This window comes from Apteryx mantelli, chromosome 8 (assembly GCF_036417845.1).
Source record: "Apteryx mantelli isolate bAptMan1 chromosome 8, bAptMan1.hap1, whole genome shotgun sequence".
Classification (NCBI taxonomy): domain Eukaryota; kingdom Metazoa; phylum Chordata; class Aves; order Apterygiformes; family Apterygidae; genus Apteryx; species Apteryx mantelli.
Window position 1 is genome coordinate 37,229,762 of NC_089985.1, and position 25,951 is coordinate 37,255,712.

A 25,951-nucleotide genomic window follows, 5' to 3' on the forward strand; every position below is an offset into this window, starting at 1 on the left:
CGTGGCCTGGAGCGGGGCTGAGCATCCCTGCAGCTGTTCCCTAGGGAACGGGGCACGCGGGCGGCCGGGCGCCGTGGTGAGGGCTGCCGTGGCGGCGGCAGCACTGCAGGACCCGGCACCGGAGCCGCCCGGCACCGCGGGACACCGGCAGCGAGGTGAGGCCACCCGCCGGGCTCGGCTTGGCTGCGCGGGGGAGACCGGACCTACCCCCCTGCAAGCTCCCGCAGCCCCTGCAGGGCCCTCAGGCGGTGGCAATCCAAAATAAAGAGGCCCTGGGGAAATGCACACGATTTCTTAAATCGCCCCGAAAGCCTCAGCAGAATCTGCCTCGGTGGGAAGAAGCAATTTAGGAAGATTGTCGCCGAATGCAACATAGCGGCAAATCCCTGCTTTTCGGTGCTGATGCTCCGCGGGTGCTGGTGCCTGTCCCTGCAGGGCTGCGGCAGACGCCGCCGAGCGCAGCCGGGGGCAGGATGCTCCTCGCCCCACGATCCGCCCCCTTGGCAGCCGCCGTGCGTGGGGCTAAGCCCGGCTGCCCCACAGGAGCTGCTTCCCCAGATAGCAAGCAGCCCCTGCTCGAAAAGCGTTGAGCTGTAGCATCTGTCCGGCTTTGGGTTGACTCTGAGCCGGTGCGGCGCTGCCGACAGAGGTGCTCTGGCTTTGCGCTGCAGGGAAAAGCATCCGTCTGGCTGGGCCGAAGCAGAGAAAGACTCGCGGCATAGTCAAATGCCCCGTTTCCCATTCGGGGGGACGATGAAGAGACACAAACATGTGGTGAGAGCTGGGTTCGATGCATCCCGGCCACCCCCCGCGCGCATGTGTTTTTGGGGGCCTGAGCGGCGCAGGCCAGCTTCGCCCTGACCCTCTCACCCGCTCTCCTGCCTCAGAAGGAAACGCTGGGCCCGGGCACCTACGGCATCAAAGACTTTCTGCAGGAGAAGCGGCCCTCGAGCCTCAGGGGCGTCTGCGACACCAGGGAGAGGAGGTTTCGAGATGTCCTTAGGGTATGTCCTGGCTTCCGCCCTGGCTCCCACGAGAGCTGCCGGCAGGCCCAGCCCTGGGGCTGGGAACGCAACTGCCCCAGCAACATCGTGCGCCTGCGGCCCTGGGGCTGCAAGGCAAGGCTCGGCCGATTTTGGGCTGCTTTCACGGGCTGGTAGGAAAGCAGGGCTGCGGGAGACCTTCAGAGCTGCCCTCCCACAGCGTGAAAGCCCCCGACACCAGCTAGAGTCCTCGTCCCTTCGCAAAGCAGGTCCTGCCCCACTCGGGGGTATAAAACCAGCCACGTTCTGGGTTAAACGTATCCGATCCAGCTGTTTCCACACCAGTACGGCAGCATCCGGGCACCTAAGGGACGGCTGGGCTTGGATACCTCCGTGACGACCCTTGCTGAGCTGTTGAACTAGGAGAGCAGAGAGCGAGAGCGTGTGCACACGCGTGTGCGAGCGTCGAGGGCCCCGGGGACCCGGCGGAGGCCCTGCTGGGGGTCGGGGCACCGCGTCCCGTCCCGTCTCTCCCGCAGGACTGCTACCCGGGCCCCGGCACCTATGGGGACCCCTACGCCCGCCGCGAGGAGTCGGCCACGCGCTCCGCCAGCTCGCGGGGCCTCACGGACAGCTGGATGCCCCAGCGCGTCCTGCCCGCAGCCCCGGCAAGCGCCACCCCCCTCCCCGCCGCTGCGGCGGCCCCCAGCCCCGCTGCCGGCCCTGCCGGCCCCGCTTGGCCCCGGCCGCCTACAACCCGCCCAACAGCATCGAGGAGCTGCTGGGGTGGGCGGTGAGCATCCGCGGCCCCTACGAGCTCCTCTCGGGCGACAGGCCGGAGCCCGCCGGCTGGGGCCAGCGCGCACGGGAGGTGTGTAGCCCCCCCGCCCCAGCCGGGCCTCTGAGCAGCCTCGGGGCTGCTGGCGCCGACGCGTTGCTCCCGGAGCCGGGCGCTGTGTCCGCTCGTGCCAGGAGCCGGCCCCATCTCGGTTTTGCTCCGTAACGTTGCCGCCGGCAGTGGAAAGGCGCCGAGCTGAGCGCTGGTGGTGTCAAGAGCTTCCTGGAGGAGCTGGCGTCGAGGGACAGCAAGAAGAAAGGGCGCTTCCGCACCGTGCCGAGGGAGCCAGGCCGCCCCGCCGAGAGGATCTCCTGGGCCACGCTCAGCCAGCGCCCCCGGGACGCGGTGAGTGAGACGGCGTGACCTCCCTGTCCCGGGCCACCAACCCCACCTCACGGTGCCGGGAGCCCAGGCGGGAGCTGGGGCTGAGACCGAGCAGAAGGCCAGGCTGTAACATGCACCTCCAGGTCCTTCCTGGAGAGGAGACTACCCACAGTGTAGGTCCAAAGTGCATCCAGGAGATGGACAGGAACAGAGATGGGTCACCTATGACACAGCTCAGGCCAAAACTGAGGGCCTAGGCCAGAGCCTAAATGAGCCCCAGGACCGCTGGCCAGAGGGCACGTGGGTGAGGAGCCCAGGCAAGGCTGGCCAGGGCAATTAAGACCTATCGATGCCCTCAGGGCCCTGACCAAAAGCCTCTGGCACCTGCTAATCTCACTGTCTCGCCCTCCAGGCACGGTCCTTGGGCACTTGCAGCTCCCTTATGGAAGAAATAGGCTTGTTAAAGGCAGCGGTAGCAGCTCGGAGAAGCCCGTGCTCCCCGGAGTGAGCTGCAGGGGAAGTCAGGGCATTTGGGAAACGACTGGAGAAGCCGTTAGCAGTGTGACATTGGCCACGGATGTAGCAAAGCCGCCTAGCAGCCACACGGCAAACGGAGAGAGGAAGGCAGGCTCGTTTTTCCCTGCTGTCTCCGCTCACCGAGGCTGCTGTGCAGAGCTGCCTTGGACTCCGGCGGGGGCAGGAGCGAGACGTTCGTGCAGGAGGTGCCAGACACCAGCGAAGGCAGATGGCAGCACCCAACTTCCGAACGCGTGACAACCATGGCTGGCCACAGGCTGGCACGCGGTAGTCACTGCTCGTGTGGCTCCCCAGAGGCTCCCGCTGGCCCTGATCCAGCCGCGGACCTGTGCACGGGCGATGGCTGCGTACAACCATGTGGGACTGCATTAGGGCCTGGGAGAGTGGTCCTCCGACGTGGTGCAGCTCCTTTCACCAGCAAACTGAAGTGTAAGCGGTTTCCTTCTGCTGCAGCTTGCTGCAGGGCCGGGCTCATACGATCCAAAGCCCATTGAGAGGTCAGAATACTTCAGCCAACCCCCATTTTGGTCATCTGCCAAGAGATTTGACAGAAAGTCCTGCTGCCTCTTTGCTGGGAATGAGGTGAGCGAAAAGACACGGCTGTAAGAGAAGGACACAGGAACTGTCATGCTCTGAGCTTCCTCCACGACCACCCCCAAGCCATTGCTGGCCCCTCTGCTAGAGGACAAAGCTAAGGGTGGGATACACCTCGCTCAGCCTCAGACACCTAAAGCTTAGGTGTGTCCTCAGCACCTTCTGAGCAAGAGATGTCCTGCATTGGGTGGCCATCTGGGACAGCAGGATAGATTGACCTCAGGAGGTGCTTTTCTTTCCCCATTGATCAGCAAGGACACCTGAGTGACTTGGTCAGGTACCAGTGCTTTATTTCACGGGTGGGGACAGCTAGGTTACCTGCTCATCTGAGTTCTTTCAGGTGCTAGGAGCTCTGTGTATCCTCCTAGAAAGTGACATATTCTGCTGCTTAAAAGCCACTATTTCTTCTAGCAGCAACAGCAACACGCTAGTGCAGGTACAAGCCCTTCCCTTAGTACCTGTTCTTAGAGCTGCATTCATCTTTGCAGCTTCCCCACAGAGAGCTAGAACAAAGCCTAAAGGGCTCAAAGCAGACAGGGAAAGCTTTAGTCTTAAATAGTCCACCTTGGCTAGGAGCGAGGAACAGACTTCCATGTGGCTTCTTTCCTTTATGCGGCTGAGTGGGGAACAGGCAACTTGAAAGAGGTCAAGGATGAAGACACCTTTATAATTGCTGGGGGAAGCTGACAGATTACATTTCAGTGGTGAGGTTGCAATAAAGCAGCCCTCGACTATAGCTAGCGGTAGGCAACCGGGGAGCACATTTGAGCCAGCGGAGTTAATCAGGCCCAACTTCTTTGCAGACCGCTGTGACTTAGAGGAACTGCTTGTGAAGGGCACTGCCCGGGCTAACACTGATTAACAGGTCTCCTCCTCCCTCCCCTGCAACACAGACCTGGTTTTGTTAATGTATTCCACATGTTGTTGTTGTATTTTTTGCAATTGAAGGCCTGGTCCTGTGAAGCCTTCCTGCCTTTGCCCTCACTTGCCTCACCCATATTGCCTCTGCGATGATGGGGAACCACATGTGACCTTCTCCTTCCAGAATCCTGTAGGTGTTGGTCGCTACAACATCACCAAACACGAGAAATATCCTCGGAAGATCAGGTACCAGTCCCTGTACCAGTGTGAAACACGGCGGTACCTGAGCGACTTGGAGCGGGATGCCTACTTGCTGTAAGTCCGGTGTGCAATGGGTGCTCCGAGCGGTTTCATACTGGCTTACAGGAAAAGCATTCGCTCCGAGCAGGTCTCAGGAGACCGAGTGCATGTCACTGAAAATTTATGACCGATGCAAGAGGCTAAAGAGCAGAGGGACGATCGTGTAGTTAGAGCACTGGATTGGGACTGAGCAATGCTTGCCAGCTCCACCACAGCTAAATTACCCTTGCCTCTGGGAACAGGTAATTTAGCTGTTTGCTGCCTCTCCCGGGAAAGTGAGGAGACCTGGGTGCTTCCCCACCAAGTAAGGGTGATGGATTACTGGCTATGTAAAGGCACTTTACAGGTACCAAGGTGGCCGTGCTTTCATCTTGTGGGATGCAATTTGCATGCAGTGGAGGTGCAGACAAATAGTTTTCATCTGAGTTAGAGGCGGCAGCCTGGAAGAGGACAGGACACTGCGTTGATAACCAAGCTATCTGGGCTTCGTTCCCAGGGCTGGCACTGCATTGCTCAGCAGCCTCCAACAAAATCACTTTTTCATACTGTGCCTTGGTTTACCATTGGGAGAAGGAAGCTAACAAGGCTCGCTTCCATTGCAAAGGGCTTTGAAATTGCCGGGATGAAAGCCCTGTGGAGCTGTTAGGAACCATCCTAATGAGAGACCTCGGGATAGCCCTTCGCTTTCACCTTTGCTTGCGGCCGAGATTAGCAAACTGCTGTGGTTGCGCTAAGGGCCAACAGCACTGCAAAGGCCTGGCTAGTTTTTCTTTCTTAATCTCCAGAGAGTAGTTAGGAGTCTGTCTTAGCTGAATATAACTGAGGGCAGCTTTCAGTAGGGCAGCTACGAGCTGGCTAACTGATCTTTTGATGGAGGAGGAGGCGGCGTAAGGAAATCCAGCTTTCAACATTGCGCAGCTTTGTTAATTTTGCAGTTCCAGTAGCTATAAAAAAGTCTGAACAATGAGCACATGACTTGGAATTCAAACACGCTGAATGGATCTCTATGATCAAACAGCACTAGCCCCAAAATCACTTTTCAAGCTAAAGCGGTTCTTTCAAGGGAATAGCCAGGCTTTTAAGAGCTCTGCTCACCTCTGTGCTCATTAAGACTAACAAGATTAACCCAGCCAATAAGTTGAGCCCATTGAATCGCATCCTCTTTTCACAGTGAGCGGCTCAAGCCTTCTGCTAAAAACAACTGGAATGATTTGATTGCTGCTCTGCATTGCCCAGATACCTCTGAAGAAATCACTGTTGTTTTCTGAACTTAAGATAGTGCTGGAAAGCAGTGAAAACTATGAATAAGGAAAACTGCAAATAAGCTGCAGACACACCAGTGGATGAGGCTGTGTAGATGAAAATACTTACAATGTAGTGGCATAAAATTCAAGACCAGGAAGCAACTCGTCTTGTTCAGTGCTAATAAAATGCCCTTCCTTGAACAAACAACAGACTGACCTCTCTGCCGAGTAATTCATTACTTCAATCCCGGCTGGTATAGAAATGACACGCTTGAGGAGAGGATGTTGGAAACCGTATGTCCTCCGCAGGGAGATTTGCTGGCATGCACAGCTCATTCAGTGTTAAGTATTTCCTTTCCAACTGAACTGCACTGCTTAAAGAAGTTGCATATATCTGTTGTTCTTGCGGCAGTGATGAGGAACATCCTGCGTGTTGTAACTCACCGTTGTTCTCGCAGTAAGCAACAGAATACCCCAAGGCCCACCTGTGCAACTCAGCTGATGCTGCTTTCTGAGATAGCTCGCACAGCGAGTGAAAGTAGTTAGCCTTCTGCAACTGGAGCTCACGTACGTGTCCCGTGCTACCTTCGAACTAGGTGTGCACAAGTATCTTAATTACAAGCTGTAACACAGAGCTTCGCTTGGATTAACAATGCAAATGTTTAAGATAAGCTGCTGGGAATTAGGGGGGATTTAGTGTTGTCATTCCACATTTTGTAGGATATTAAAACCTAGAAGCAGTGAAGAAAGTGAAACGAACAGAAAGCTTTATTAGTGGTAATGAGGAAAGGCCATAAATCTGCATTGTGAGTAAGCTGGTTCACTTAGAGTTAATCTTTCTGAAGTGTCAAAGTAGTGCTTAGACCAGACTGGAATAATTAAATTTAGGTGTAATTACATGTTAGTTATGGCTGATTAAGTATGCTAATTAATCTGCAATTACTCTTTGGTGGGAGAGATAATTGAACACAGGTAAAACTGCAGTGATTTAAAGAAATGCTGATTATTGTAATAGAAAGGCAAGCAAAGGAGAAAGGAGGTCTCTGCAGGAAAATACCTGAATCGTGATGCGGGTGAGCGTAGGCTACAGAAATACTGCTGGGGGAACAAAAGGGAGAATTGTGAAAGACAGCGTAAGTCAGGACCAAAAAAGAATTTGATTAAAGGAACACAAGACTTTGGCACCTAAACTGCAGTTTCAATGGGATGCAGGTGTTCAGCAACCTCGACTTCAGGAGGAAGCACAGCAACTTCCATCAGGGAAGAGAGCACTGGAAGGGGATGTGGTATCTCTCACAAAGGCGGAGGAAGGGAGGACTGTCTCCATCTCAGTCTACAGAACTGCTGTAAAGGCGTTTTTTGAGGAAACTGGAGATGTGGATGTTTACTCCACAGGCTGAAGAGGGCATTGAATCTTTGCCTCCACTTCTGTGGCTGGCTATTCAAACCTGGGGCTAGTTTATGCCAGTAGCTGTAGTGCCTAAATCCAAAATCGTTTTTTGCCTTTATTGGACAGTTAGTCACAGGGAAAGGATGTAGTGAGGGGAAAAAATAAGGGTAACTGACACTGTGAGATTAAGAAATATTTGAAGTTAGTAGGATGTAACTGAAGGGTTGAGGCTCAGCTACAAGGTGCTTGCTTTGCACAGGCGTGTCTTGGGGTAGAGATAAGTGCAGCTCATCCACAGCCTTCAATAACATTTCTCCCAGAGCTGTTTACAGTGTTGGGATCCTCATATCTCGACAACCTCATCGCACCTCGGGCCTCCTTCCCAGAGAGCAGCTCTTCTCAGTAAATCGTGGGCCACTTTCAACAATACGGTAAGCATAAGAAAGAATAGTAAAAAAAACCTGTTAAAAAGTAAGTAATCACTTATTAAAACACACCATTGACACCACACTGGTTATTTTTATTTTAAACAGCCCATACAATGAAAAATTTCAAGACCACCAGCAGTTATGCATGTGCACACATGTGATTGGTATAGTCATAGTTACAGTACCAAATCATGTCATACCAAGTTTGCTGATAAATTAAGAAGTGAAAAACAAATACAGCGCATACCTAAAGAACATCAGTACCTAAGTGAAAGCTGCACAGCTTAAGTAAAAGCATTTGCATATCTCTAGTCATTTTTACATTACCCTTTTAAAAACTAACCAAACCAATTCCTGCTCTGTGCAGATTATCTTACAAGCACTGGTCTAAATCACAGCTTTGCCACAGGGCCAAGGAAACTGCTCTTGCACTGTCCCCTTTGTGGGGCAGGAAGGCAGGTCACAACTCCGTTTCCTTCGTATCCTGAAGCCTGGAGCAGCGTAGCAAATGCTCCCGGATCACTGACGCAGCTCTACTCCCGCCCGGCTCCCACTTCTGCCTGGCCAGCCACGTGGTCTGAGCAGCACTGCAGGAGCTCCGCGCAGGCTGCGTCTCCCCTTGGCAGGCTGCTCCTGCTACCAGTCCCCTATGCGGGACTTCGAGGGCTACCTTATTCGCACGCAATTTGCCCAGCGTGCGTCACTGAGCGACAGACCAAGTTTATTCGTTACTGCTTTATCATTGGTTTCATCTGGATCATAAACATCCATCTATCAATAAATAAAATCATTGGTTGAGCACTCAAATAAAAAAGAAAAAAAAAATACAAAACTTCCCTCTGGCAACTGTTCAACAAGTTCTTCACGTTACTCCCTACGCGACCGTCAAAAATATCACTTTTTTCCCCGCCTCAAGCTCAGTAAGGTTTAAAGTAACAATTTTAAGTACTGCTTTGACAAGACATGGACTTGGTTTAGAACCATGTTTCTGAATACAGGGTCAAAGCATTGCCACACTCATACACGTCACTGTACGAAGCGTGTGACTGTGCTGTTTATGCCAGGGCGCAGCGGAAGGGGGAACTGAACGGCACTATCGATTTCCTCTCCAGGTGACTGACGCAGTCCTTTCACAAAGCCTATCAAAATAATCCAGCTAAAACGAAAAGCAAAAATTTCACTCTAGTCAGAACCAAAGCCTGTGCACAAGAAGAGCTTTTCTTATCCATAGCCACTTGCTCTAAGTGGTCTTGTCTAAATAAAGGCTTAAACTGTCAGAACAGAACACGCTTCCGTCTCCTACTGGCCAGGACAGAACGGTCTGAAATGACCCATGTCTTCCTCCAACTGAGTACTTATAAGGCACTAAAATTAAGCAAAACCTCCCCAAAAACAAAACCAAAAAATTTCAAATAAACTGATGCATGTAAAAACTGAAATTAATATTTGCCTATAGGAAATAGCAGCGATTTTTTCAGTAGTCTAGAAAGCCAGAGCATTGATATTTTGGGGACGAAAAACAATGTTAACCAATACAAAAGTACCTAAAACCTATATCCACTTATAATCAAAAATCGGTACCAATCCGACAGGCACAAGTAAAAAGGATTTTCTTCACACTTCAACTCTCAGCTTGGAAACTGAAGCACTTGTTAGGGAGTTTAGCTGCTCTATTGAGATTATAGTGCCATATAGTACAGTATAACCCAAAGGGTACAGTACCCTACATGACAGAGTACTGTACAGCATGAAGATTATAGTACTGTGCTGCAAGCTACTGACCGCAGGCAAATGTTTTTAACCTCGTGACTAACTTGACAGTTCTTTCAACTTTGGCACCTATTTCTGTGACCTCCTTATCATTTTCAACAGTAATTTTAAATACAGCTACAGCAAATAGCTGGTGTAACTTAGAGTATTTTCATCTTTTCCAACTATTTTCCTTATGCTTGAAACTAGATGAATTCACCTATGTCACTACATCAGATCCAAGACACAAAGGTTAGCACTTAAGATTTCTTAAAGAAAAAAAAAATCACTTTGAGTTTGGAAAAACGGTTTTAAAACATACTAACGAATACTAAACAAACTTATAAAGCAGAGGTTCATACCTTTAAAACATCAGCAAGAATGAGCTTATTTGGACAGCAATAAAGCCTTTTTTTTTCCCCCCCCCTCTTTTAAAGGATATACTGACTAGCTACAGGTAAATCCATTTTCCCTGATTGCTTGATTAGGTTATTCAGGCTCAGTGCCTCGCAGCTTTGCAGATTTTGTCATACACTTCTGGAAAGGCATCCTTGCAATTCATTTGCTCCCTCAGCTTATGGTATAATGAACCATCAAACATATCCCAGAACTCCTCACGGGTCATATAGCAATCTGCATACAGCATCTGGAAACTGGAGGGGAAAAAAAAAGCCACACACAAGAGAATCAACATTACTTGTGCCACAGGATTTCAGACAGAATCAAAAAAAAATTAGGGTGAGCTATAAATAGCAAATATTCAACAAAAAACATCAAACCATGTTTTTTAAAAACAAGTAAATATAATTGTTCATATGAATTATGCTGGGACACGCAGCCAGTTATATTTTGGAGATTTAATACTATCATGATCCTTTTTCCAAAAGGAAATAACATGTAATAGTGAAAACAGCAGAATACCTATATAGCCCTTTTGGTGGTGGAGGGAAGGATGGGAAGAGAAAGCAATTAATACAATCATTACTTTTAAAATTTGGTTCAGAACACTTCTTTAGCCATCAATGTATTGGCACGTCTACTAGTTTTGCTACCCTACTAAGAGAAAGGGAGAGAAGCTTAAAAAAAGACCCCATGCATCTAAGACAGTTACTCATGTTCAGATTTACTAACCATCTGCAATCAAATTTTCTAACATGTGTTCTAACAACTTATATTCACAGAAACACAGGTCTAGGGAGAACTACAAAAGTTCATCCAAATGAAGAGTCTGATCCCATGCACTGAGACAGAATTAAACATGACCTGAATACTCCCTGACAAATAAATATTCCCACCCTAAATACTCCCTCCCTGTAACTGGTTTTGAAAGTCTGCTTTCTTTTTCCTCCACTCAAAAGCTTTTAATTTCAGCTTCAAAAAAAATATTTATTTTTTCTACTTGTTTTCTGCATGTTTTTCCATTGTATCAATGGAGATACAATTATGGCTTCTCATATTAGTCGGCATTACACAATGCATTCAAGATAGATGCACTGATTTTTGCTTTGACTTTTTTAGATTTCCTTGAACTCAACGTTGAGAATAGAGCTGGGAAGGCAAAAGACTCCAGATCAGACCAGGTCAAGAATATAAACGTACATTGTAAATGAAACAGTGTAACATAGCACCATTTACAAAAGTAAATGAAAGCACTAATTAGTTGTGGACTCTTCCTTACTTTCATACTGTTCCCTCTATAATATAGCTAATGTTAGAGTACAGCAGTAAAACACAAACTATTTCATAAAAGCTCTGGTCTTGTGCGTGATTATGAAACTGTAAGACTGTCCCAATGAAAGGTACAGAACAGACAAAACTTTGCTGGTAAAAGCTTTAAATTAAAAACTTAATTTCAAGTTAAGTAAAAAAGCTTTATATTAACTTTCAGTTGCTTTGTTCTCTGGCAGATCACTTATAGCTAGAAGTCATTTACACTCCCCAAATCATCTTGAAGCAGACTTGCCGCTGTTACTAAGCCACATGGGATATAGCCACTGTTATATGAGAAGTAGGTCAAAAGAGAAATGCAGATAAATTATATTGATGACACAAATATCGTGTTGTCGTTTTTTGTTCCTGAGAAACAAGTTTGTAACTGCTTCTCTGCTGACAATAGTATGGCAAATTAGACTGGTGTGAGCCTATGACAGACGGTGAGTAAATAGCTCAGCCCTTCTGTGATCCCACGTAGTAAGAATCAGGGCAGTGAAAAGGAGGTTCTGAAAGTGCCAGCTGTGAGCGAGGAAAGACTCCCACAGCACAGGGATTACAGAGAGCTCTCAAGGCTGCCTTCCTTCACAAGCCCTGCTTACGCTGACACACCGGCACAAGGACAGGGCAGGGCTGCAGCGTGACACTGAAAGGACTTCAGCGAACAGAACAGCTCCAGGGCAGGCAGGGACGCCGTCCAAGCTTTAACGGCCTGTGGGATTACGGAAGGGACTGCAGCCAACTGTGGACAAATCAGCGCTTGCTCTGCCTTGGCCCTGAACTGCCCCGAAACAAGTCAGGCTCAGTATGCAAGCTCAGCGGCCGCCTTCCGATGTGCTGGGCTCGCCAGCCTTGCTGAGAGCGGTCACCGACCCCCAATAATGCAGCTTTGGACAGGAACTTGTTCCAGGTCAGTCAGCGCAGATACCAGCAGACGCGCTCAGGCCCATCTGTACCTGTCTGTGTGCACATTCCTTGTTATAGAAGAGAATCTTTCCACTCCCACAGCTAAGAGGATACCTTTTTTTTTCCCCACAATCAAGCCATGAAGTGCAAGCATATTTAAAAACTGTAACATCAAAATCAGTAATTAAAATCAGCTTTCCATCATTGTGATTGTTAAACTATTGCAATGTCAAATTGTTGCAGTATTACATAGGTATGATTAAACTACACAGTTTTAAGTTACACGGCACTGTCACTATTCTGAAGAGTGGGAACCTTACCCATGAACACTTCTTACAAACTTTTCCATTTGTCTCATTGAAGCCCTGGCTTCAAATTGTTTTGTTTTGGGCTCTCCATAAGCTCCTATATCCACGTAGAGTTCTGCTTCATCCCCTTTTGGGTGGACCATACCAGGATTATTGGGCAATATGAAAGGACATAACCAAAGAGGGTATACCTGCCAGAGGGAAGAAAACACTGCATCACTTATTTTTAACAAAACAATTATTTAAACTATCTATTAATAAAGGCGACAAAATGAAGACTTAAGAGGACTTTGTCACAGTTTGGGAGGTAAACTTACACACATCTTCCTTTCCAGTTCTCTTGCTATGGTTCTTAGATCCACTTTCTAATGATCGTAATGCAAATGAATTGAGATGCTCAAAATAAATGCAGTGTCCTCCAGGAATTACACCCCACCCCCTTAAATATCTTAAGATCTGAATGGAGTTCCTTTAAAACTGAAGTGAAGACAACATCCCTGATCCCAAAGAAACAAGTGAATACACATTCTGAATAAAAAGAAAATGAAGAGTTTTCTTTTCCAGCTCAGTCCAAAGTGGAAACTGGGAAGTTTGTACTTCTTATGCTAACTAGAATAAAATTAAGAACAAAAGCAAGAGCGGGAAATTCATTCCCACAGCTTGGGTTCAGTGAGACAGCCAGTGATTTCAGGCGAACGAAAAATCTGTTCAAGCTTTAGTAAGCGATAAAGTCTTATAGAAGTGTTAGCCTATTAAAATTTGAATCTCATGTTTTTATTCCCTTTTCAGAAAGCTATGTTCATTCCTTCTGCAGCCTCACATCATAGACTTGTGAAGCACAGCACTCGCCACAACATGATAATGACCAACCAGAGTTTTATGTCTTAAGACCAGTAGCCGCCATTCATATTACACACAATCTAAGATTTATTGCATTCTAAAAATGTGTGTTCTTACATTAAGGTCAACATGGAAGGTTTGGATAGATTTTTCAAGGCTCTTCATTGGGACCAACATATCTTGCACAACGTGATGTTGCTCATACAGCTTTCGAATAGCTTCTCCTTGGGTCAGTTTTAACAAAGAGATTTTTGGAGGAGCCATCCAGCCAAACAGGTAACGGAAAACAGGGTTATTGCCAAAAGGAATGATATCCTTTAAACAGGAAGGAAAAAGAAAATGCGATAGTAAGAATATCTAAGTGAACCAACAGACAGTACTTCAGTACTTTAAAGCTGTAAAATTTTAAATGCTCCCTGCACAGCCAACTCCTGTTTAACTTCCCTGGCATCTGAAAAGATTTGGTATCTCACTCTAGCGAGTCCTAAACGTAGCAACGGGAAACTTTCAGAATGCCAAATACAGTTTTGCGTTAATGCACAACATGACGAATACATTTATGAATTTAAAGTAATGATCTTACTGCATAACTAGTATTATGAATTTAGGCAGGGCCATAATTCAGCCATAATTCTGCATTCATGTTTTTCCACTATCTGTCTTTGGAAACCACTTAATAGGTATAGAGATTTAATGCTAAAATATGTACTTAAGGTCTAAATTCAGAAAAGCACTAAAACAGAAATTAGAAAGTTATGACATAATACCATATTCATATATAAAGAAGTGCCTTTAGATTTGTATTTGCCCAACTATGTAACTTTAATATTTGCCATGAACTCAACTGGATCCTTTCTGCCTTGAAAGACAGAAGTGTTGCCAAGGGGAAGAAGGTACATGGTGGGAAAAAAGCAGCTGTTATTTTAATCCTGAAAGTGGTCTTACTTGGAGCTCCCAGAATATACTACGGGTATGCCTATGGTAATAATGTCTTGAGGGAATGTATTCTATTCCAGTTCTGTCAGCTTTCAAATACTTTTCCACATGCTTAAAGAACCATGGCTTGTAGTAGTTGCCAATTCTGTTTATCTGTAAGAAAGGAAACGTATATTCATTAGCAAACACCAATACAAATAATAGTACACCTTACTAGACAACATTAAGTCCCCCAAATTCCTTTAGCATGAAGCATCAATGTTGTACTGTCTAAGATGGATTTTGGGAGTCTTCATTTCTCCTTCTTTTGACCACATACATGTCTCTCTTACTTCTCTCATTAAGGTTAAATTTAAATAAGGCTTGTCTGCTGCAAGCAAATTAAGAGGGCAGGAATGTAACAGAGCGTGATTCTAAGATGCTGATCTCTCAACCCATCACGAATCTAACGCCTCAGGGTTGAGAGCTGTAAAGAAAGAACAGCGTGTCCCTCCCTGAAGAAAACTTCCCTGATGTGTTCTACCGATATTAACCGTATTAAGAGCTTGCTGGAAAAAAAAAAAAGTTACTCTGCATAACTGCAGTTTTAAACAGTACTGTTCTGTATATGAGGCAAGGTACTTCTCTTTCTCCTTAGGTACTGCAACGCAAAGGCTAGACTAATGCTAGAATAATGAAAATCAATCGATCATTTCTTACCAATTGAAGAGATTCATAGTACAAGTTCTAATTTTTGTGATAACAAAGTGTTGTAATTTAAGATATACTGATGGGTAGACGAAACCTTTTATCCTACATTAACAATAAAAGATTGTTCTGATCATACAATGATTCTGTTTTTTATTGACATATAGTAGGACACCTTCAGTTAAATTGTGGGGGGATTTTTTCATAATAAATAGCTTCCCTTTAGTTACCTTGTTTTGTTCAGCTTCATCAGTCAGGACTCCTGTCATGATGACTGCTTTGTCCAAAGAATATACAAGTCCTTCCACAAAACTGTTCTCCTTTTTCTTAGATTCTTCAGTAAACTTTTCACAAATCTTCTGCAGTCCTCTCACAGGCTCATAATGTATTTTTACATATTTCTTGGCAGGAATCATTTTTATTTCTGCTGCAACCAGGAAACCCAGAGTACCACAAGACCAAGGCACTGCATAAAATAGGTCTGAATTTTCAGTCTGAAAAAAGTTATGTCATACTGAATCATCTGTCCATACTGATAACTGTCAATGACATTGTAAATGATAGCAAAATAACATTGTCTCTTACTGGTGAACATCTCACAAGGCTTCCATCGGCAAGAACAAGTTCATAGGCCACACAGGTATGTTGAAAAAGTCCATAGATATGGGACGAAGACTCAATGCCGGTTCCCATGATCAGGCCACCTGATCAAGAGAGCACGTAACAAATCAAAAGAAACATACTTCAAGATGAAAGCGGTTTAAGAGAACAAAGCTTCATTTTGAAGCTCTGGTGTGGCCTTTAAGACTATTTAAATAAAGGGAAGTGCCTATAACATAAATGCCATAACAGAATACAAAGTTCAAAAGAATATTTTAGGAACCTGTGAAATAATGCAATGTGTTACTGCCTGAAAAGCTATTAAAAATACAGTAAAATCAGTTTCTTGTCACCATAACAACCCTTACCTACTGTGAGATCATCGAGTTCCGGTACCACAGGAATAGTCCAACCCATAGGATTTAGGTGTGCAGTCAGCTGACCCATGGTGACCAAAGGTTCCACACGGACAACCTAAAAAGGAAACAAAATAAACCCCCAGACCCAATCCCCCCAACATTAATTAAATGTTCAGCATTAAGGATGACAAAATACGGATAAATGGATTGTACTTCATCTGTTATCAGAATTCAGAGACTTACTTTCCCAAAAGCAGTACTAAAAATAGTTGAAACTGTTTAGTGATTCCTCCTCTGCCTCAACATCTTGTTGCTTAGGCCCCCAAAACACAAATCAATCTGGTCTTTCACACTTTAGCACATAAAATTAAGCAATTCCATATGCTGGTTTTTTTTTTTTTTTTTAAACAGAATGATCCAAGCACTTATTGCAGAACTTGAAATTTGGTGGGTCTACTGTTTATAGCTCTTCAACAGTTACTTATTACAATCATACATACCAATTTATACACATAATATGTTAACCATTAATGTCATTAATCAGATCTTCCCATATGCAGTAAATTTGAGTTGAACATTTGAGTACATATATACAGTTTGTACTGCTGATGCAAGAAATTGATACGCCCTGGATATATGACACAACACTACTGGCCATGCACATCTAGTGAAGAATGAACAGCATTTAGAAAAAACTATCTTCTCCAACACTGGAAAGCAGGTTGAAATACCATGTAAGGGTAGGCAGACCCCGCTGAAGTGAACTGACAGTGGATTTTCTTATACAAGAAGTCTTTGTTCATTCAATTTATCCAAGATTAAAAAAAAAAGCACAACTATTTAATAGTCTTTCTTGTGATAGTCCGTATTTATGGAGAAATCATCTAGGCATTAGGAAAAAATCTAAATGCAAGAGTAAAGTTTATTATTTGCTTCCCCAAATCATATCTACATTTCCATATGAAAAGCTAGGGCATGCGGAGGACTGCTTTGTAGAATGCACAGGAATTTGCACATCAGCCATAACTAGTGCCCAGCTCTAAGTCAGGTACGTTTTCTTCCTTCTAATACGATCTACATTAAAAACCTGCACTGATATGACTTCAAGTTTTTTAGTTGTTTTAGCAAAATGCCTGAGGTCGACACGATTAATATAAATAAACTTAATCAGTTTTAAGTTAAAAAAACTACTAGATACTTACTAGTGATACTTGACATGAGTACCACTACAAGGAATCCAGAACTCTGGTTTTGATTGCTGCCTCTATATGTCCAGAGAGCAGAAACTCAAGTACTGGATTCAAGTTTTAAACAGAACTAGAGGACTTTCATGTAAAGAGAAAGCCTTTTTGAGAGTTTTTTTTATTGCTGGGAGGAAGCTATGCTCCAACAGGCACGGCCAAGTCTCAACACTGCAAGCAAATATTTAAGTCCAAGTAAGACAATAAAAAAATCCCTTACACATAGACAGGGACAGGAATACATTTTATACTAGGATTTGTAGTTCATTTTTCAACAAAAATCATTTGTTCTTTATGGGATTTAATGTCTGCTTCAGCTATAAATACAGTAAAAAGATCTGAACTTTAGTATTATTAAAACTTTGTGAGGTATTTGTTACCTGTCTTTCACTGTCCACTTTGAGAACATCCATTAAGTTGATCATGATGTTCTTGTGAATCTTCTTATACTTTCCAACGCGAAGCGATACAGTTAACCAGCCTGGCCGACCAGTGCACATGTATGTTTTACTGCCTTCATTTTTCCACTCCCGAACCTGCAAGAGGTAACAATTCAACTCATGCTGTACGGTATACACATGTATTCAATAACATAAGTTAGAAACACTTTCCCTCAATGTGAAAAAACTTTCAGATACTGTTATTTCTCTACACGCATATTATCTGTAATATGCAAAACCTGGGCTTTTCTACTCTATGTTTAGCAACGATGTTTTGGAAGTCTCTCTGCAGACCTCTGAACTTTTAAATAAAATACCACCAGAGAGTCTAGTTATGTAGAGAAAATATTTCTAATAGACCTGTAACTTTTGTTTTAGGAGAGAGATTCAGAAAACTAGTAAGAAACTAAAAAAACAGTTTTTTAAAAATTCAGAGGAAAACCCATACTCAAAGGGAGATATTATCATTGGCATAAATAATCTCAATTCCCTGAAAGTTAATGCCTGTTACTAAACACAGAAAAAACGGCTGAGCCTGAAAATGAATTGGCAAAGAGATGAAAGTTGAAAAGAAAAAATGCATAGGACAGACACATGATCTGCAAATTTTGCAAATCTATAGTGGTTTACATTTAGAGAACAAACATCATTTGTAATACTTTCTTCAAAGCTAAACAGCTAATACAGACTCTTACTGGTGATAAAAAACCCAAACCCTCAAACAGTAACTCCATAGACATTAATATCATCTGTATCTACTCCATCCACAACGACGATGAGTGACAAAGAAGAAAACAGAAGTAAACACGGCAGAATTACCATATATACTAAAGAACATAAAAATATTAAAGAATTCTTCTGGAGTTCCTGGCGGAAGAAAAGTTTCAGCTCTCCTTCAATCATCTCTTTGAACTACCAATAATGAGAAGCAGGATGCTCAGACAGAAAATGGTATTAAAACACAATTCTAAGCAAACCATTTGAAAGACCAACATTTTTGTGTGTTACACGTGTGCACACACATGAAATGTGCACACAGACAAAACGTGTAGCATATTTCCAACGGTGTTACCACAGCAACAGGAGAGCCAAGTCTGGACTTTCCACCTGTTCCACTTGACAACTTTTAGAACAGTTTCAAAAGTAAAAATACAGAGGAAGAAATACCTATTGGCTCCCCCCACCCCTTTTTCCCAGCCCCGCTGCCACAGCTGAATTCAGGGCTGGCAGCAGCTCCAAAGATGCCTGAAAAGATGTGGGGGTGCAGGTACGGGGGGGGGGAGAGTGCGTGCAGAGTGGGGGGGCTGTAGAGGTGTGTGTCGGGGGGGGGATGTGGGGGTGTGTGTGTGCGGGAGGGGGCTGTAGGGGAGTGTAGGGGTGTGGGGGGTATTTGTAGGGGGGATGTATGGGTTTGTGAGAGGTGTATGTTGGGGATGTAGAAGTGCGTGGGGGGGATGTGTGTGGGGAATGTGGGGGATGGAGGGCTGTGTGGGGGGGGTGTAGGGGGGATTCAGGGGATGTTTGTGTGGGTGTGGGAGGGATGTAAGGGTGCATGTGGGGAGTGTGTGTGGATGTAGGGGTGGGGGGACTTAGGGGTGCATGGATAGTGTGTGTGGGGGATGTAGGGGGATGTGTGTGGGGATGTGTGGGGATGTAGGGGTGGGGTGGAAAGCAGGGGTGCATGTGGGGGGGTAGTAGGGGTGTGCATGGGAGGGATGCAGGGGTGGGGGGGGAAGCAGGGGTGTGTGTGGGGGTGATGCAGGGGGATGCAGGGGGATGTGTGGGGGGGATGTAGGGGTGGGGGGAGCAGGAGTGCGTGGGGGGGAGGCAGGGCTGTGGGGGGGGGGAAGCAGGGGTGTGCGCGGGGGGATGTAGGGGGATGTGTGGGGGGGATGCAGGGCTGTGGGGGGAAGAAGGGGTGCGCGCGGGGGGGATGTAGGGGTGCGTGTGGGGGGGATGAAGGGGTGGGGGGAGCAGGAGTGCGTGGGGGGGGATGCAGGGCTGTGGGGGGAAGCAGGAGCGCGCGCGGGGGGATGCGGGGGCGCAGGGGGGGCGGGGGCGGCCTCACCTGCGCCTGGATGTGCCGGACGCGCTGGCCATGCTGCCGCGGGGCGCTGTGGAGCCGCCACACGGCCCAGGCGCGCAGCTGGTAGTAGACGTCGAAGAGGATGGAGAGGGGCAGGAGGAAGAGGCAGACGAAGACCCAGCGGTGGTGCACCAGCACGGCCTCCAGCCCGCGGTGCCGCACCCACAGCAGCAGCAGCAGCAGCCCCGCGCCCAGCGACCACACCGGCGACATGGCGCCCCTCACGCCCGCCGGGCCCCGGCCATGCAGCGCCCGCCGCCCGCGCGCTCACCGGCCGGGCCTGCCCCCCCCCGCCGCGCCCGCGCCTCATTGGCCGGGCCGCCCTCCGCCGTGAGGCGAGGGGAGGCGGGCGGCCAATGGGGGCGCGCGGCGGAGATCGGACCAGGCGCTGAGCCCGCGGATTGGCTGCGGCCGGGCGGGCCCCGCGCTCCCCTCATCGCCTCGGCGGGCCGCCCCTCCCCTTGCACCCCCCCCCCCCACTCCGCAGCGGGGACGGGGCTTGAGGCGGGAGGGGGACCCTCGGTCGGGGCGGGGGCGGGAGGGCTGCGGAGGGACCCCCGGTCGGGGCGGGGGGGGGTTTGGACCAGGGAATGGATCCCCCCCGTCACGGCTGAGGGGTTTGGGCCAGAGAGTGGATCCCCCTGTCAGGGCGGAGGGTGTTTGGGCCAGGCAGTGGACCCCCCCCCCCGTCATGGCGGAGGGGTTTGGGCTGGTGGACAGGGCCTGAGGCAGGGGACAGACCCCCCCCCCCATCAGGGCTGAGGGGCTCAGGCCGAGGGACAGACCCCCCTCAGCACTGAGGGGTTTGGGCAGGGGACAGACCCCCTTCAGGGCTGAGGGGTTTGGGCAGGGGACAGACCCACCCCCCTCAGCACTGAGGGGCTCAGGCTGGGCCCTGGGCTGCGGGGCGGCTGTGGTGCCCCGTGTCCTTCAGGCCAGGTGTCCGCGCTGGCCGTGGGCGGCCCTGATGCCTTGGGCTGGGGCAGGCAGGAGCAAAACACCTCGCGCGCCGCTCTTGGGCACCCCGGCCGGGAGCCGGTCGGTGTTGTGTTGGCACGAGGCACCGCAGGTGTCTCCTGCACAAACAAGCGCTGTGCGATCTGCTGTCCAGAAGGAAGGGGATCGGCCCCTCCAAAAGCCAGCTTGCTGTCTAAAACCTGAGTGAAAAATTCCTCTCCTCCTCCTCCCCGCAGTGGAACAGCAGAAGGGAAGACATATGACGTCCATGAGGAATATAAGGCGTTTTTCCAGCTAGGCTCCGTGCTGTCCCTCAGTAGGCGAGGTGTTTGGGAAGATAGCGGCAGAAATGTTCTTGCAGCAAGTACCCGCCGCGCTGCTCCAGGACGTGCCAGCGCAGCACAGTGCCGTCAGGCGGCGAGAGGGGTGTTTGGTCCCTCAGGCTGCAGCGCCGGGGCTCAGAGATAACGGGCTCCAGGCGAGGTTCAAACCAGGAGGTGCCCCGTTGCCCTGGGCTACGGGAACATGATATCAAGGTGTTCAGAGAGGGCACTGCCGGGGGCATGATGTTGTCACATCACGATGTAGCACGCTAACCTCAAATGGTGCCTCTTCTTCCTTGTGAGCAGGACAAATGGTCACCTTTACATTTGGCTGCCGCAGGAGGTGCTGAGGAACGCCAAACTGGGAGGGACGGCTGCCTCACAGCGCGGACCTCTGCTGTTGCAGGCGGCCACAGCTTTTAGTCTCCTCCAAAAAACTTGGAGGCTTTGTTTCGAAGCTAGTTCATTTTTGTCCCACGGCTTTTATCAAAAGACTGTTTTGAAAATTCACTGCTCTGATGTTTAGAAATGGTCTTCCGGTTTCCAGCCTAAATTTATTCATGGCCAAATTACGTTCATTGCACGCTTGCCCGGACTGTCTTCTAGCTCTTTTCCTTCTTATATCCAAGTTGATGTTATCTGCTTTTATTTACCAGTTTGTCTGTTGACTGGAATTATGCATGAAAAAGATGTTTCCCATGCCCTAAGAGAGATTATTTTAACCTTTTTGAAGGAGCTAAATAATTATTCTTGATCTGAGAATGATCAAGTGCTGGCCTTACTGGATAACAGCATCATTTATTCATAAAGGGATATCGACACTTTCGGTTTAAATACTGTTTTGAAATTGTTTTTATGAAGATCCATTAAAAGTGCTTTATAATGATTTCCATGCTCTGCTCTTGTTTTTAAAAGACCCTAGGCAACAAAAAGGGAGCAGGTGAGCTTAAAGATTGCAATATGAAACTGTGCTTTGAAACGGAGCTATCAATCACCATTAACATAACAGTGAAATTGCCTATGTACATAGTGATGTCAAGCATAAAAAATATAGGAATCAGGAGGAGAAAAGGGGAGGGGAAAGAGATTTTTTAATGCTGACATTTTCAGTTTTAGTTATTTTAGATGTGAGCAAAACATCATCTACAAATCTGGTTAGCAAAGCTAAGATTCCCTTGGTATCTTCTATAGGACTAAAATCCCAGCTCTCTTCAATTAAAATATCATTTTATGAGTGTTTAAGCTGTTACTGCTTCTTAAAAAAGTGGTCCTCTTTCCCTTCTCCTCCCTCCCTCCCTCTCTTTCCATCCCTTCCACCCACTCATGCTGTTCTGGGCATGGTACACAGTACAAATACTTATGCTACCACTTGCTAAAACAGGTTGGGTAACTGATCTGACTCAAAAATTAAACTGTTATTTAGATTATTTTTTTCCACCTGGATCAGTTCTCTGATGGAGTTCACCCCACTAACACTTGTGTGGGTGGAGTGCAGGGAGCAGAGCAGGAGCTTCTCATTGACCTGGCCAGAGAGGTCCATCTCCTCGGTGACTAGCTTATCACAGATTGCCCTACCAATACAGTGCAGGACCCCTTTCAGTATGAAGCAGGACTTAGTAATAATTAAGCAAAGACTTTTGGACAAAGAAAGAATGAAAAGATGCAGCTATTTGTCTCAGGAGGCAGCTAAAAGGGACATGATACTAATGTAGAGAGCATTTGAGCTGCAGACAAAAGTAGGCTGAAAGCGTCTGTCTCCATAAGAAAAGTATCAAGAGACATTCAGTGGAACCAAAGAAAGGCATTGAAAAGAGTTAGAAAGCCCTTTTTCACACCAGCTCACTTAGCCCTGGTACTGGCTGCCACAGAACTGCAGTTGAGTGGCACCAGGACATCAAAAGGATTGACATTTTAATGTTAATAATTATGAAAACTAATCAAGAATTTTTGAAAGGCTGCAAGCCTCTTTAATTCAGTAAGTAAACTAACCTACGTCTACCAAGGGATCGGAATAAATTTTCCTACTTACCTACCTTCAGGTTTCCTGCACTTTTGTTTTGCACAAAGCTGGTACTGTCAGAAAGGGGATGTGGTTTCAGACAGTTCAACTGACGTGGTGTTCAGATTGGTATGTGAGAAGCTCCCTCTACTGAAAAAAACAAAGTATGTTCAACCAGCTTGAATGAAAAATGTGTTGGAGGATGTAGGCTACAAGTGGGCCATTCTGTATAACATTGACGGGTTGACACATGTTGTTCTGGATATGGGCTGAATGAATCCTAAATAGCTTACATCTAGTAATTGAAGAAAAATGTCAAATTTCAGCTTAACGCCTTTAAGGAAAAAATACAGAGGAATATTATCAGCAGTTTTATAAACTGCTTAGGTCAGAATAAATGCCAGAATATTCCAGAGGAGTGACACGTGCTAATGGATTACCTGTGACAGAACAAAGTCACTTTATGCCACAGCAAGATTTAACACCAGCCTGGCCTGGGGAGTGCTCTGTGCCTTTCTCAGATGGAGCAGGGCTGCGCTAGGAGGCAGAAGCGTGTACCCCACTTAACACCTGACTACAGCATGCTGGGGTTGGGGTAAATTTCTAAGGAACGTGAGGAAGGGCAGCCAAACAACACTAAGTCCTTCAGGTAGTGTGTTTCTAAATGGAAACCAGCTGGTGTAACTGTCCTACTTGTCTGAAGACAGGGACTTAGGAATTGGGGTGGATCCTTGTGTCCTTTCTTCACTTGGATGCACAGATGCAAGGTCCAGTAGACCACAGATTTCAAAAGACAGCAACGAGACATAAGGATTCATCTTCTACTGATGTTTGATTCAGTCTGATTTACACCTTAGAAAAGCTTCTCTTTAGATGGTGTATGGGAAGAATGTGATTTATCTAATGTCGCTCAACTGCCTGGCTTCCAGATGGTGTTTTTTAAAAGGTATTTGGGAATACAATATCCATTATTGAGAACCTTGCTTCCCAGGTTTCACGAATATTTCAAGTGAGGGAGTAACGATGCATGATGACTTGATGAGGACTGAGGGTTTAGTATGGCAACTGTAGGTGTGGTAACTGTAGGGAAATCTATCAAAAAGTACAGTGGGATTATAATTACTTTAGAAATTGCCAGGTAGCTCTCAGAGAAAGTGAAACTCCATCTGAAGGCCGAGGCAAGGATCCTCAGGATGGTTAGGCTGTTTTAGTTGTAGGTAGATTTAACATAACGTGCAAGATCTTGTTTAACATCTGTGATGGCCATGACGCAGTTGGGACAGGGTCTTTGGGTGCGTAGCCCAGCCAGTTCAGCACGCCTAGTCCTGAAGGTGCCGTGCTTTCTCTTCCTTGCCTTTCCCTTGTCCACTCAGGGCTCCGTTCACCATGTTCGCACGGGGAAAGGCTTTGCTGAAAGAAGGAATAACTCTAATGGTCCAAGGTGGAACAAGGAAACAAGAATCCCCTGCCCTATGTGCTTGCACAGTGCCCATGCAGAGCAACGGATTATTGTGGATTTAGGTGTACTGGGCTCCATCCCAGCTTCAGAGGCCAAAATCTCGGAAGGAGAAAAACAGAAGGCAGCCTTTAGGTAGGCAAGTACAGAAATGTTCATGCTGCTGACAAAGCTTTCTGTGACCGCAGACAAGCCATTTGAGTGCATGGCCCCAGTTTCTGCGTCTGCAGAGGAGAGGACCGTAGCATTTAGTCAGCATGCAGGGGTGTCATTGGGAGGCCTTATTGCTCAGTGGGGGATGGCGAGTGTTATGTAAGCCTCAGGAGCACATTTTTCGCCCAGCTGGTCAACTGCCTTTATATTTTGATTATGTAATAGGATGGCAGCAGTAATGCTGACAGAGAAGCTTGTCCTGTTGGCTGGAGAAACCCCAGTCTTCATTTTGGGAGGAAGCAGAGGGAGGGTGCGAAATGAAATTTGGAAAATTTGCAAATGGCAGAACCTGGCCCCCCCTTTGGTGGCTGCGTGCTGTGTCAGGAAGCAAGGTCAGCCACCGGTCAGCACATTCGCAGCCCTGCTGAAATAAACACGCCGCAGAACTTGCGAGAGCTTTCGTGTATTCTCTCTGACGTGTATTTAATCCAGCTTTACAACTCCCTGTGAAAAGGCACTCTGTCTGGGATTTATAAAAAGAATCACTTGTCAAAACAGAAAGCTGGTCTGGGAAAGGAATTCAGCCCTCGCTTCATTGTCGTGGGGGCCAGTGTCCTTAGCAGCAAAAATGAAACGGCTGTGACAAGGTAGCTTGCATGATAAGCTGGTTGCTGAAGGAACTGGGCATCCAGCACTGAAATCACAAACTCTGGTGGGCTACGCTCCTCAGGTGTGAGCAGTGGAGGAGAGGAAGCCGTCTTGGGGGTGGTGATGACCAGAGTGGTGATGAACCAAAAGTTGGCTTCGTAGCCCCCCTGGCTCTGCGCACGAGGCTGTCTGAGGGTGAGCAAGGACAGCAGTCAGAGAAGCAACTCCATTCCTTTGCAGCCAGCTGCTCCTGGAGACACGGACTCTGCTGGGGATCAGAAAGTAGCTGCAATCTTTGTAAGGACCCCCATGCAAAAACCTGTTGTTTCAGACTCATGGTATAATAGACACGTGCACCAGTGGCCTCCGGGACGCCCAGGATGAGCTTTGTCTTGAGGGCAGTTGTCTGCAGCTGTTGTCTCCTCTGGCTTGGAGCTGCTGGTGCTGTGGGAACATACGAAAAAGTGTTCTGGGGCAACCTGACATTGAAGGCTTGCCGGTATCACCAGAGGAAAACACTGGAAGTTATTTTGCTGCAAAGACCAATTTTTTCTCCCATTTTCAGCTTCCAGGAAATCTCTGTGTGTGTTCAGTCTCCTAGTATCAAATGTACTTGTGGGCGCTTTTCCTCCAAATAAAGCTAAGACTTTTGCTGCCCATTCTCTCCCAATGCTGTCACTCAGTCACCTGTCTGGTTTCATTTATTTCAACATTTTAAAAATTTTGTGGGCCCACTCCCAAATGACATAAACTGGTAAAACTCCAGGCCATGCTCCAAAAACATCAGTGTAAGTGCAACTCAGTTTAGGATCTAGATCTTTGGTTTTTCTTACTATGCCAAAGAAAAATAAAAATGCTGTAATCAAAATAAAAAAGGAGGGAAACAGCTGAATCAGTTAAAAATGTTGGTTATATAACAATTGTATCCTTTTCATAAGCAAAGCAATCACAACTGGATAAGTTAATAATTAAGGGTGACAAAAATATACCATTGTTCCAATAATAAGGAATTGTATTAGTCTTATCAGGGATAAATGGAGGCATATTTAAAATG

General features: G+C 47.0%; 2 protein-coding genes across 2 annotated transcripts; one reads left to right on the top strand and one right to left on the bottom strand.

The window, feature by feature from the left end:
- Positions 1 to 753: 753 nt before the first annotated feature.
- Positions 754 to 5,981, top strand: CIMAP2 (ciliary microtubule associated protein 2). The gene is made up of 7 exons (XM_067300786.1): positions 754 to 774; positions 888 to 1,004; positions 1,523 to 1,651; positions 2,002 to 2,166; positions 3,136 to 3,284; positions 4,225 to 4,452; positions 5,609 to 5,981. Exons 1-7 carry the CDS (start codon positions 754 to 756, stop codon positions 5,703 to 5,705), a joined length of 906 nt encoding a protein of 301 aa, XP_067156887.1. The 3' UTR covers positions 5,706 to 5,981.
- Positions 5,982 to 7,766: 1,785 nt separating this feature from the next.
- Positions 7,767 to 19,606, bottom strand: DHCR24 (24-dehydrocholesterol reductase). Its single transcript, XM_067301296.1, has 9 exons — positions 19,344 to 19,606; positions 17,216 to 17,371; positions 15,604 to 15,709; positions 15,221 to 15,339; positions 14,866 to 15,129; positions 13,958 to 14,101; positions 13,130 to 13,327; positions 12,185 to 12,363; positions 7,767 to 9,901 (listed from the first exon to the last, which is right to left on the bottom strand). Exons 1-9 carry the CDS (start codon positions 19,572 to 19,574, stop codon positions 9,748 to 9,750), a joined length of 1,551 nt encoding a protein of 516 aa, XP_067157397.1. The 5' UTR covers positions 19,575 to 19,606; the 3' UTR covers positions 7,767 to 9,747.
- Positions 19,607 to 25,951: the final 6,345 nt, after the last annotated feature.